The 13,872-nt window shown below is 42.4% G+C and overlaps 1 protein-coding gene across 1 annotated transcript; it reads right to left on the bottom strand.

The window, feature by feature from the left end:
- Positions 1-1,397: 1,397 nt before the first annotated feature.
- Positions 1,398-10,736, bottom strand: pprc1 (PPARG related coactivator 1). Its single transcript, XM_080481671.1, has 14 exons — positions 10,613-10,736; positions 8,369-8,464; positions 8,112-8,261; positions 7,844-7,921; positions 5,782-7,747; positions 5,204-5,257; positions 4,316-4,376; positions 3,979-4,046; positions 3,145-3,874; positions 2,832-3,035; positions 2,635-2,713; positions 2,410-2,531; positions 1,966-2,117; positions 1,398-1,867 (listed from the first exon to the last, which is right to left on the bottom strand). Exons 1-14 carry the CDS (start codon positions 10,691-10,693, stop codon positions 1,767-1,769), a joined length of 3,942 nt encoding a protein of 1,313 aa, XP_080337797.1. The 5' UTR covers positions 10,694-10,736; the 3' UTR covers positions 1,398-1,766.
- Positions 10,737-13,872: the final 3,136 nt, after the last annotated feature.

Raw genomic sequence — 13,872 nt, 5'->3', positions numbered from 1 at the left:
TGTTGGGGGAGTAGTTATCACTCTCCCCTCACAGTGAGATTATCATGGGCCTTCTTGTGTGCAGTTTACATATTCTCTCTGGGTATGTTTGGGTTTCCTTCCTGTCAGAAAACATGGCTGTGACCCTTAATTCGACTGGTTTTCAGCCCTGTGACGGCTTGGCGACTTGTCCAGTGTGTACCCTTCTCTTGCCTGCATAGTTTGCTGGGATTGGCTCCAGCACCTCATGAGATAAAGTGGTATAGACGATGGATGGATGGACCCTGAATGGTATAAAAGTGCTATAGGAGATGGATACTGTTATTACAACTGCTTCTTTGTGAAGAATAAGTGAAATGTTGAAATGAAAATGAAAAATACTTTTTTAATTTTGTTCAGTCCATAAATAAAACAAGGACTTGACTTTGCACTTCAGTCGGTAAAGCTGATAAAATGTGATCTTCAATGTTGACAGATTCTTTGACTGTTCCATCTATGATATGCTGCCTCAGCTTGGCTCTCAATGTGGTGTTATGCCTATTGTGCAAAGAACAATTGAATCAGGTCAGTGAGACTTAGTGTTGGAAGAAGTCTGAGTCCATATCCAAGTAGCTTCAGCAGTTCATGTCGATCCATTGTTTGTGTTGCTTTATGAAGAATATCCGCAAATTTGACTTTCAGTTGAAATCAAACTATTGAAAGGACTTCACTTATATAATTTATGTTCACTTCAGCAGTCTCAAAAGTACTTTACATTGTTAGAATTGTCTTGTTCTCACACACTAGTGTAAGTTGCAGTGCAATGCAAACTATATAAATTCAAAATTCAGCACTGGCCTTAAACACTGCAGGGACAGATCAAGATGGACCATCGAACTACTAAAGAGATTTGAAGATGGCCTACTTTACCAGATCGAGCATCAGGCACTTCAGTGAGCTTCCTGCAGTCCACTTTACCCTCTGGGAAGTTCTATCTCAGTAAAATACATTTGATCTCTCAGGTAATAAAAAAAAACAAAAACTTGGCAAAATGCTCGATGTTGGCATGCATGTAAGATCTTCACCTGGTACAATTAGATCTTGCCAATAAGGTAACTGGCTTTCACCTGCTGTACTATTGACCTCTTCCTACAAGCATTGCTGCCATCTGCCGTGTATTGTAAGTCTCAGTTGTGTTTTGATTGCACATATGCATCATTCCCACTGCCTTGTCCATTATAGGACTGCAGCTTTAAGCTTACAATGAGCATTTCACCAGATTTACCTTCAAATCACACAACTCAGCCAGTAATTCTTTGTGCTAGTTAGACTGGTGCCTTGTTACTTCAACAAAAATCTCATTCTTGAAGTGAAGGTGTACCCAACCTAAAAGAATTACAGAAGTACTATTTAAAGGAAAAACAAACCACACACATTTCAGTATCACCTTTTATTTTGGTTTTATTTTACAATACAATCTCCCAGTCAAGAGACTTCAATTCCATTTATTTTAACTCTTAAAAATGATTCTCTGTCCATACAATTCAAATGTATTTTACATTTAAATAACTTTAAAAAATTACTTTCCCAGACTTAATTTTTTTTTTAACTTCTTTTGCTTACTTTCATTATAAATCTTCACTTCAATAGAAGGTGTTAGCTTGTGGGAAACAAATGAAACATGCAGAAAAGGAAAAAAAAAAAAAAAAAAAAAAAGCAACAACCAAAAATGTAAAGAGTGTTGCCTGGGAGGAGCCCACATCCGGCTCTGAGGTAAGTGTCAGTTGAGTTCGGCTGCAAGCCTCCTGTTACCTCTTCAAATTCTGCTGGGCCTGCTTCAGTAAAGTGTCGAAGTCTAGTGCATGATACTTGCCTTTTGCAGGCAATGGATCGTACTCTCTATTCGAATCTGAAATGAATGAATATGAGAACACACACTGATTAGCTCTGAAGTAACACTGGAAATGACTTTACTGTTAATGTTCCATGTGGGAATTTAAAGCATACCCAAGTCAGCATAGCTGGACTGGCAGAACTGTCTCCTCCCACCAAAACAGAGGTCGAATGGGAGCTCGTCTGGCTTGCGCAGTATACTTCCTTTTTCAATGGCCGTGAAGGCATGTTTTGTGTCGTAGTAAGTGACGAATCCATAGTTGTCCCTGGGACCAATAGTCAAAACATTAACCAGTGTGCCTTTACAGTTTAATGTGAGCTATTTAAACAGTGGTAAATTGTTAATGCAGATTTTACGTGTAACTTGCTTTTAAAAGAGCAACCTGGGAGTGTTACCAGGAGGCCCCAGTTATAAACAAGTTTAAATTTGCTTTAGCACTGTAGCTTGGCCTAAAAGGTCACGGAGAAGACCAATAAGGTTCAAAGACAGTGCATGTTTCCATTATAGCCGACTACAAAAACCCTCAAGTACAGTGTATATGTTGTGTGTGGACTTACCCATGATCTCGAAAGTGCAGGGTACATTCCTCAATTTCGCCAAAGTAGGAGAAGCGCTCCTTCAGTTCTTTTTGGGTCATACTTCCCGGAATCCGACCAACGTAAACAACTCTGCGCTCCTCCTGAAACAGGTGGGGAAGGTAATCGGTCAGATCATTTATTGTTACATTATTGCAACTTAGGAATTTTCAATTCAAGAAATCTAAACTTGAAATATTAACTTACAATGGCTTTCTCCTTGCGTCTTTTCACCTCTTCCCCATTTGACTTTGTACCTTGACTACAGTAGGACCTGTATGTAGGGCTGAGGAAGGAAAAAAGAAAGAAAACCATCAGTCTTCAATAGACATGTCTTAAGTATTTGAAGCAGTGCAACAGCTACAAAAAAGTTCACAAAAATAAGCTGGATTGAGCTTAAGTACCTGTACAACTTTCTGCTTCTATTGCACTGTGCTCGTCTTTGAGGGGATGGAGACCGTGACCTGGAGCGACTCCAAGAGCCAGAGCGAGAAGAGGAATAGGAATACCTCCTTCTCCTGGGAGGGGAGCGAGACACAGAGTAACAAGACCGGGAGGAGGAACAGGAAGAGGAGCGGGAACTGCTCTCTGATCGACGACGACAATATCTGAAGATGGAAAAGTAAATTGCCCGTCAGGATTCAGAGGTTTTTTAAGACCCAACACTGAGAAACTGAAGAAAAACAAAACAAAACAAAAACCCAGGTTGAGACAAACCTTTTCTTTCTTGGAGAAAATGATCTTGACCGAGATCTGGAAGAACTCGAGTCTGACTCCGAACAGCTGGACATGGGACTGGGAGAACGATGTGATTTTCTTTTTCTAGAACGGCCTCCTTTCCTTTCTTTGGGACTTTGTGAGGGGCTGTGGGAGCGAGAGGACGCATGACGACGGTATGACCTCTCGAACCGCCTTCTCCTGGGACTCCTGTCTTTGCAAGTGGATTCGGTCTCTTGTCGAGAGGGAGACGCATCAGGAGTCTCTAGGATCGAGGTTTCCTCCATTTTCATGCTGCTCTTCTCCTGAGTCTGTGTCAGTGGGACGTCATTTGTTTTGGTTTCTCCCGGAGGATTTGTGGCAGCCTGGAGAGGCGATGCAGGAGCAGCTGAAACCGTTTGCGTAGTGGTGACAGAAGAAAGCTTGATGGGTTTGATAGTGATAAGAGATTGCTGTTTAACAGTCCAGCACTTCCCGGGCTCTGCCGACAGACTGCCTTTGTTTGGAAGGCAATAATCATGATCCAGGAAGGCCAGACTGGGGTCTGCAGGCACGGCAGCAGGAGTTGGTTTGCTTCGGGACTTGGTTGAGGGCAAGGGCCGGGCCTCTATCTGGATGACCTTGGAAGGGGTCGACTTCGACACTTCAGTGATCTTGTTCTTTCCCAGGAGCGCCATTGGGGCCAGAGGTTTCCACATTAGATGGGGGGGAGTAGCAGGCGGAGTCAGAGCTGCAGCAAGTGTAAAGAAATTTTTACTTAATAGCATTCTCTGGGTATCCAAGTCAATTTCTTTCTTTTTAAATGTAGAGGCTTATTTATGCACGCTGAATTACCTGCAGTACTTAAGAATTCATGAGCTCGCACACGCTCTACGACCGATTTCTCAGGAACTGGTTCAACACTGCAGAAAAAGGAGTGTTGTTAGTATATCAGTTGTAACAGTGTTGGTCACCTGTGTGTTTAGACACAATTCAGACTTGGCAGGTCCATTAGTGTGCCTGACAACGGCAGGGTTTACGGTAGGTCTTGGCAAAAAGTGGACTTGCGACACCCTCAGACACGCACGCACACACACACACTTGCAAACAGGTCTTACTCGCCTCAGGTTTCTTCAGAGAAACCATTAATCACTCACACAGAGCAGCTTTGGGGGGCTGTAGGGTAACTAACCTCGAGTTTCCTACAGCAGCTGCTCTACCAGAGACCTCCAGTACACATTGCTCCTCTTTGGCTGAGGGGAGAAGGAACACAAGTGTGTCAGCACACGGACCAGCCGAAGAGACAGAAATGTTAATATTGTGAGGCTAAATCCATCCGTGTAAATGAAGACATACATGGTTTCTTTTGATTTTCAGCGGGATTGGATTTTTCATAATATTGTCATACAAATCCATTGAAAAAAACCAATGCACATCAAAATAAAGCAGATAATGGGAAGGCATAATGAAGTCTAACCGCTTGTTGAGAGCTGGGCCCTGGACATCGACCCCAACAATGACAGTAGAAGGAGAGTTAAATAGATTTGCGGACAGGGCAAAATTCCAGCAGCTAAACAGACAAAAGGACAAAGCAGCTTTTCTGACGCCCTCCAGCATTGTCCCTCTTAAAGAGAAATGTTGCTGTAGAAGAAGCCTATTTTATTTTAAATATACTGAATATTTCCTTCAATGTTAAACACTTGTCCAGAAGGAGCCTATAAACTTCATATGATTAATGTGATAATATTCTTGTTCCATAGGTCACATTTGCTAGATTTTACTACTTCAGTATACCTTACCGGAAAGAGCTGACACAGTGGACAACACACGGTTAAATATTGCAGATGTGAGTTCCTTGTTGAACTCTGAGACCTCTTCAAGCCCAAGTAATCCAACCCACTACCCCAATATTGCAAATCAAATATAGAACTGATGTTATTTGTGCTGCAAAACCCTAACAAAACCAGGGAAAGTGATCCTCTCACTACATTTAGCTACATGTGTTCCACTGGACTGCTGGCCAGTAGAAACCATCACAAACACGCCTCCATACAGCCAACACCTTTGCAATATTAATTACCTTGAGTCTCTTCAAACTGCTCCAGTAGGCTGGTTAAGTCAGCAGCTTCGATACCTTTAAAACATAAAAGAAAAGTTAAACTATGTGCAGGGTTTCTGTACAAGCCAAACCAACAATTCAACAACTTCATATAGGGTGGAGCAACTGAGCCCAAGCTCTCTCTCACAAAGCTCAGGAACTGTGACAGAGCAAACATGCAGTCATACACAAGTCTGTCAGTCTGGATTTACAAGAAACAATTAGTGGTCACAGCTGTATAATTGATGAAGACAACCTGCAAGGGTACAATCATTTCACTTTTGATATTCTTTTCATGCTGCAGTCACGGCACACAGCCTTTACTAAATAATTACTGATTTCAGGGTCCTGCACATTGGCTGGCCACTGACGCAGAGTTAAGCACAGGCTGCAGTTCTGGTCAGAGATGTGGCTTCACGACAAAAACTTAATGACAAAACCCTTAAAGCGATATTGCTTAAATCAAGTTGTATTAATTTATCAGAAAACATGTTTCTCCAATCAAAAAATAAAATAGCAACTTCACTACTGAACTAGCATCATCTGTTCTAAGTTCTCACCTATTTCACTTGTGAATGCTTCAATAAGCTCCTGTGTGGGGTCCCTGGTTCTTGCAGGCTTCAGGGATGTAGTGGGTTTCTTTTTAGTTTCAAGCACAACAGGTTTTGCCTTCATTCTCTGCGAGTCACACGGCAGGGTACCATTGGAGTTGGGTTCAGTGAACTTGCTGATAGACATAACGGGGCTACATTGAGAGGGTGCCTTTGTGGCCTCGGACACTTTCGGTGACACAACAGCGGCCTTCTCAGAGACTCTGGAAGGAGACCCAGTAGCAGCAGGTTTGATCCCTGTAGTGGTTTTCTGACACATTTCTATCTTCTCAGTAGACTTGAAAGATACACACTGAGGTTGTAAGGTTTTGACGAGTGCACGCATCCCACCTGAAACATCAGTACAGTTACTTTCTGCTGAAGGTGGGAGCGGGGGGGCAGGCTTCACAGACTGCCCACAGCTCTGAGGTCCTGCAGGCTGGACAGTGGTGGGTTGGTTTGTGGCCGAATTCTTCACCGAGTCGGGTGCAGGTATAGTAGACTGTTGGGGTGATTTGGATGGTGCAGGAGCGGTAGCCGAATTTCTGCTCGATGCAGCAACCATGTAGGCAGGAGGCACAAGCAAAGCCTCGGGGGTGGGCGGTGCTGCCGGCCCCCTTGGCTGCCAGGCTGGTCTGACCTCGTCCGCTTCTTTCTTTTCTGACTGGGGATTGACCCGCCTGGGATCTTTGGGGCGGGGGTCAGGCAGACAGGGAATAGGGGGCAGCTCTTTGGGCAACTCGGGAAGGCTGGGCCACTTTGTGCTGTTCGTGTCCTTTTTCTCTACCGGAACGGGTTTCTTCTGCTGTCGAAGTCGTCTGTACTGCTCTAAACTGAGTGATTTGGGTTTGGGCTCTGGGGCTGCCGGGGCCTCAACAGAGGGGACCTCAGTAACTGGTGGCTTCACCTGGGGAGTTTTAGAGCTCGCAGCAGCTATGGGACTTTCCGAAGATGCTGGGGAGACAGCAACAGGGGAAGGTGCAGAGGACTCAATTGGGGATGCCTGTTTTAACGTTTCATTGGGTCGCTGGGAGCTTGCTGCTGTGGCTGAAGTTTTCTCGGTAATTGATGAATTTTCATGCCCTCTGTCAGACTCGGACACATCAAATTTAGACACACGTGTGTTGATTTGTTTAGCTGGTACTTCAGTTTGGTTCTGCACCCGGTCTTTGGGTTTTATGACGGGAACTGGAATTGATGCAACAGGTCTCTTTGACACTTCACGCTTCTCGGTTTTATTTGACCGAACTTCAGTATTTTTGATAGTTTCCTGTGCTGCTCTTCTTGCACTCCGGAGAACTCTTCCTTCCACAGGCTCAGACTGCTGCTTATCTTTGCATTTCTTTTTCTTCTTCCAGGAGGCCCTTTCCTTTCTTCTCTCTTCCTTTTGACTCCTTATAATCATTCCATGTTTATCATCTGGACATGGCTTTGTTGTCACAAGGGTAGGGATCTTCATTGGAGCCTCATTGATGTTCAAGTCATCATCGACAACTATAACTTCTGAACTGTCGGTGGCCACATCATCATTATCTGAAGTTTTATGGTCATCTTCAGGAGGTGGTTCATTATGTGGCATGGAGAATGGAAGAGTTATATGTGGAATGGCCAGGATGGGTTCTCCATTTTCCCCCTGGTCCACAACCTCCAGTACAATACCTCCCTCAGGTAACATCTGCTCCCCTTCCTCACTCTCCACACATATGGCCATACAGTATGGATGCATTTGCCTGACCAAGTCCCCCAGGCTCACTGAGACACCTTCTTCACCCTCCTGCTCAAATGCGACAGGCAGTGGCATGGCCAGGCTTTCCCAGTCCAGTAGCTCTGTGTCAGGGCATGAATCAAGCTTCACTGGGCTCATAGTGAAGGAGCCATCTTCCTCCTCCTCTCCATCACTCCTCTGGAGAGCTTTACCCTGTATCCTTGAGAGGTTCTGGGATCAAATGAGGACACAAGCATCCAGTCAAACATTAAAATCTGCCCACAAAAAATCTTCAATACATTATATGGGGGAAAAAAAATAATCTACCTTTCCAGCTGATAAACTTCTGCCACTTAGTGCATCTTTCTCAGGAGATGAACGGGACAGACAGAGCAATCTTCTGAGCTGAGAGGTAAACAACAGCATGTTGATATTAATACTGCCACCCAGTGGGAAAAAGGTATGTTCTCAATGTCAGGTCAGCTTTGCGCTGCCTTTCACTCTCCGTGCCTAATGCCCTAAGGCCACATGGGGGAAGTGAAGAGCCGGAATCTGTGAGATACCTCAAGAGTTATTTATGACAGCTGGTACTAACCGGTGAGAGTTCCCTCCCTTTCTGACCGGACAGCAGCTCTGAATCAGGCAGTGTGTCAAATGGGGACAGGTTTTCCTCATCTACGTTGTCGAGGATCTCTGTCAGGGCGGTGAGCAGCGTCGCTTCACTCTCGTCATAGAGTCCTTTAGTCTACACACACAGAAAGAGAAATTCAATTAAAACATGAAAAGTAGACCAAGCTGTTTTTGTGAAGACCGTTTAACAGCATTTCATGTGAATGTGTCAAATGAACATGCCTCTACTGTTGGTGTGTCTTCAAAGATGGAGAGAATAGAGGGGTCTAAGCAGCTTTGAAGGGCTTCCAGAGTGTTGTCAGAGCTCTGCCCAGCAGTCTGAAAAAGACAGAGCACAGTTCACATATTTTGTCTGACAAACTCAACAGTCAACAAAATAAACAAACAACCTGCATAGAACGTTTAACAGCAAACAAAATTTTAAAACATCTTTAAATGTCTTAACATTCACATAGTAGGAAGAATCAAAATGGATAGTTGTCGAATAGAACAAAAATCTGCCCTGAGCGTATTGAAATAGCCATTACCAATAATTGTAATGTAAATGTTATAAAGTTGAAAACAGACTACTGGAAGATCAGAATTGAAATCATCACAGAGTCCCGTGTGATTCAACTGACGGTGTGCCATTTACGAACACCACAGTGATCTGGTTAATCCCAACATTGAAAAACACCCAGTCGTTTCAAACGGTCACGATGAAGATTAACTATTCTGTTGGTATACTTTCTAACAAAAGTACTTGACATTAAAGGCAAGTAGCTCCAACATGGGCCGATAAATAAGCTGATCCCTTTATTCGAAAGGACAACCATTGCCACACACTCAACGGTCCCGTTTTTCTTGTCTTGGGAAGAAAAAAAAAGAAAAAATCCAGCTCCGGCTTCAACCAACTACTTCCTGGTTGAGTTTCGCCCTTCACCTCATTGTATGAGATCTTTAATGGTATATAAACTGAAATATAACTAATCACAAATATTTTATGTGTGTGGAAGGTCAACCTTGAAATGAGTAGATGTGAGTCTGTTTTGAACAAACCAAAACTTGTGTCTGATAAATGATTAAGATCAATAACGTATTTCTATTCTCTTCCTAAATGGGTAAAAGGCGGCTTTAAATGCCCCGAGAACAGCAATATGTGTAAAATTGTATGCACGTTTAGTAAACACAAATTCAATTGATGTAATAGACAAATCACTGATGTGAGATCAGAGTGTAAAACTACTGTGAATCACACGCACTGATTGTATCGTTTCAAACTTGCAGGTCTGCCTATAGGAGCAGGGATTGTCAGTATGAACTTTGATCTGAACATGCAGTGGTCTTTTACCGAGACCCACGTGTTTGTGTCTACATGCTCACAGTGCGCAGACATGTTTGATTCCCCACCTCACCCCTTCCATTGGGAAGCCCTGCAGACCACGTGTTGCACTACAACAACCCTGAGCTGAGACCCTGATCTCTCATCTATCCCGAAAAAAGCCATCCATTAAAAGCCTAATCAAAGTTTTGTACGTTTTGACACTACACATTGGGGGAAGAAACAACGAGACATTTCGGTACTAAAAACACCGACGTGGACAGTGAATGAATCGACTGCCTCATCTGCGCATGCGTGAATCCGGCCAACATGTGATTCATCTAGCTGAAGCACATGTGGACATACACACATGCGGGATATGAATGAAAACTCGCTAAATACAGCTGTGCAAAAGCACACATGTGTGCGGGACTCCACTAAGTACAGCCATTGTGTAAAATGAAGGCCTCGTCATTGTGTACTCCATCCTTAAACAAGCAATACTGCAACGTTCTGGCACGAAGCCTGTCAACTACACAATGAAAAGACGAAGATAAAACCGATTCAAGGTCCAACGGTACAACAAAATACGCATCGTCAAGAAAAACACGCCATTACAAGCAGACTGGGTGCCTACAATGCTTTTGCCCCACGTGTTTGTGAATCTATTGATTGGCAGTACACATAGTACTTTTTCACAAAAACCTCCTGAAGGAGCTTAAACATGCGATTCCGGTGCAATTAATTCGACGTGTAGTTATACTGTGGCATCAAACAGCAGAGATACACAACTGTCACGTCATGTTTTTAGACGAATGACCATATTGCTCAGGAGGAAATGTGGCTAACTGTGTGTGGAGCCTGCCGGCTGAGTCTCTCTCAATCACGAGCTAAAAGACTACATAATGACATCACATGTACTACCAGGCAAGAAAGTACGACAGAAAAAACGCGCCAACCAAATCTATAAACGTATAACATAAGCGAGAGGTACTTCTGGAGTAAGTTGGAGCATTGATAGTGCGGTTGCATCCACGTGTCACTTTTCCATGCGCAGTGAGTCGAGCTCCCACGCGAAACACGCTCCGCTTTTCGAACAGAAACACACAAAACCGTCAACAGTGGACCGACACGTCGGGGAATCAAACGCAACACGTTTCCCCTACCTGGTCTAGTGTATCCATTTGGAAAAAGTCCATATTGCACGCCGTTATGGTCTCCTCGCCTGCTCCCCACCGCGCCGCCATCTTGCAGGTCTACTCCCTGAAAAGTAACGAGGCGCTCGAGCTGAGCAACAAGCACGCCGGCTCCGGACACGTGGTCCCACATTCCCGGCAAAATGACGCAGGGTGACGCGGAGGGTCAGAGGTCGCGCGAGAGACCGGAACGTCACTTTATTTTTCTTTCGCGTAAGAATAACTTTCAGCAAATTTAAACTGACGAAGTGAGACCGTTTCAAATAAGACTGACAAAAAATAATCATTAACATTTACTATACTTAGTGAGAATGCACGTTTTAATTCCGTGTAAGTATCTTTTCTTCTGGACTTTCTTTTTATTGAGGAATGTAGTTTATATAAAATTGTTCATTAGGCTTAATTTCAACAACGATATTAGATTGTCCTCTTTTCAGTATCTGCTTCTGTGCAATCATGTTCCATCCAACAGAGCATGTTGATATATTACATTGTAATAGTGATTTAAAATTTTGTGAATACAGAAATATCTTCAAATTGAAACTGATGACACTAGACTTTTAGTCCATGGGAAAGAAACTCCTTTTAATTCGGGGGCCACATTCAACACTATTACATATTGAGTGAGCATCGTTCAACATACTTGTTTAAATTACATTCATGCTTGAGTTTTATTTTCTTGTTTATATTACAGTGGCTGGCAGTAAAGGCCGCTAAGTAGTATCCTGATCAGCACTCTCACGTCACAGAGAGAAGCTTAAGTTTAATACTGACAGCCTTTTATGTACGTGGAGTTTGTGTGTTGTCCCTGTGTGTGGGTTTGTAGTACTTTGGGTTTCTCCCACAGTTCATAAATACATGTTGATGTTAATTGGTGACTGTAAAGTGCCAATTAATTTTGTTGGTGTGCCGCGTATCTGTGAGAAAGTGAATGTGGGTAAATGTGTGTTTGCCCTATGATAGACTGGTGACCTCCATGGTGTACCCATATACCCAGCTTTCTTCATATTCAGCTAGAATCTGATCCAATGCTTCCTGACCTTATGCTCTATATAATAAAAGACAGAACGAATGGACAGGATGGCCATTTCGATTGCAGGGAAGGCGGGTCTCCCTCTATGCTGCTGCTATGGAAGCTCTGCCCTTTCTCCTGCCATTCTGAAGCCACGTACAAACAATACCTGCAGCATGAGTAAGTAGAACTCATTACTTACCCACCTCTTTTAAAAAAAAAAAAAAAATCTTTTTCTGCATTATAATGGTTTTCCTCACACAGTCCTGAAAAACATGCACTAATTTGTTTAGTTATTTGGGAAATTAGGATCAGACTGAGATATAATTACAAAGTGTTGTTCACTTTTGTATGTTTCTTTTTTGTTGTGCATTTTATTTTCACCTTTGTGGACATGTCCATTTAATACTTTACTTTAGTTGTGTATTTAGTCTAACAAAAATATATATTATTATTATTTTATCATCTTTTTATTTGTGGCTCTGTGTTTGTTGTTTTGGAAGAGCTGCTAAAACTATTATTATCTTCATTTATCTATTTCAATCTGTTATATGGCATACAGAAAAATGTTCATTTTCTAATGTGGTATACCTCCAGTCGTTCATCACACAGTGGCTGACCTGAACGACCTGACTACAACTTGTTATCGTTCAGCTTTCCTTTCAAGAACAATACCTTTTAACCACAGACAGGTTGAAATAGACAATTTTTCTATGCTTCAGGTTTGCAAACTAAGAAAAATTCAAGCATTTTTAAACAAAGAATGACATTGCCTTTAAAGTACTAAAAAAAAAAAAAGAAAGAAAAAAGAATCAATATATCTCCCACAGTTTTAGCCCCTAACTGTTTTCAGTGAGTTTGGAAATGAGGGCGTGAGGAGGGTTCTTCAGGACTGAAAGACACTTCTGTTATTCATTGGATGAGAAAAAAAACCATCATTTGTGTGTAGTGTTTTGTTTTTGTTTTTTCACAAGCATTGCGTGCCAAAACTATAGCAGACATCTCTCCTTAACATTTTGCTGTCACTGATGGGGAGCATGAGTGCACTCATGAAATCTCAAATACATCTGCACAACTTAAATTTCATCAGATATTGAATTCTCCTTTAAAACATTCCTAATATTACAATGTTATGGGCAGATTTGTGTTTAAAAAGTCTGCCTGAAATCAGTATTATCCTTGTAATATATAATGTCAAATTTATTTATTTATTTACTTAGTTTTCTGCATCTTGACGGGGGCTGTTCTTTTTTCCTGCTGTACTGGTTCAGCTGTGATACAGTAATTACCGGCCTTGAGGAAAACCCACACAATTTACAAAGCATTACCACTATGAGAACATCACTCACTGATGACTAGCTCACATCGCCCCGAAAAGATTGATAGTTTCCAGTGTGAGCAGGCGTGAACACAATAAAAGACGTCAGTGGATGTCTTTGTGTAACATGAAGAAATGATATGATAAAGTGAACGAGAACACAGGCACCACACAGGCAGAGATAAAACTGGGTCAAATACAATAGTCAGGGTAATGTGTTTCTCATTAGGATTCGCACAGCATGGCAAAGAGAAGCCATCGGCAATTCCCCGTGTCCCACAGGTAGAAATGGATTAGAGGTGAGCTCAGCCATGAGCACACTGTGGTCTTTCATTGTGATGTACTTCCTAGTGCGCATTTTACACTTGTCACTTGCTCTCTGTTTAAGTGATGAATACATCGGAAAACAAATCTTGGTGTCATTTGTGTAGTTTTCCTCTTTTCAAGCCCATTTGCGGTAAGACTGATAATAACTTTGAAACAAACAATAAAAAGAGCAGCCGCCAAACAACAGATTCATTAGACGATGCAAATTTCATGTCTCTGTGCCGCGTATTCTCTGGCATGCATCCAGAATACCTTGGGCAACAATTACAAGTCTCACTGATTTCCTTTTGAAGGACAAGATCGTTTGGTTAGAGTCTGCAGCTTGTATCCATCTCCTGCACCACTGCAGCTATTCAACTATGGGAAAAGACAGGCAATTGAGAATCGGCAGTTAACCTCAAAATATATGTTTCTGGAATGTGAGAAAACCCACAATACCCAGAGAAAACCCATGAAGCCAGAGTGAGAACATGCAAACTCTGTACAGATTAGAAATGGAAATCAAACTTATTTGTGTCTTCTTCTTATAGTTTGATATATCTTACGTTATTTCTTTGTTCTGCACATTGAAAC

Source organism: Lipophrys pholis (genome assembly GCF_963383615.2).
Source record: "Lipophrys pholis genome assembly, chromosome: 15".
In the NCBI taxonomy this organism is placed as follows: Eukaryota; Metazoa; Chordata; class Actinopteri; order Blenniiformes; family Blenniidae; genus Lipophrys; species Lipophrys pholis.
The sequence above is the reverse complement of the archived record's forward strand: the minus strand, read 5'-3'. Positions and strand labels throughout refer to the sequence as shown.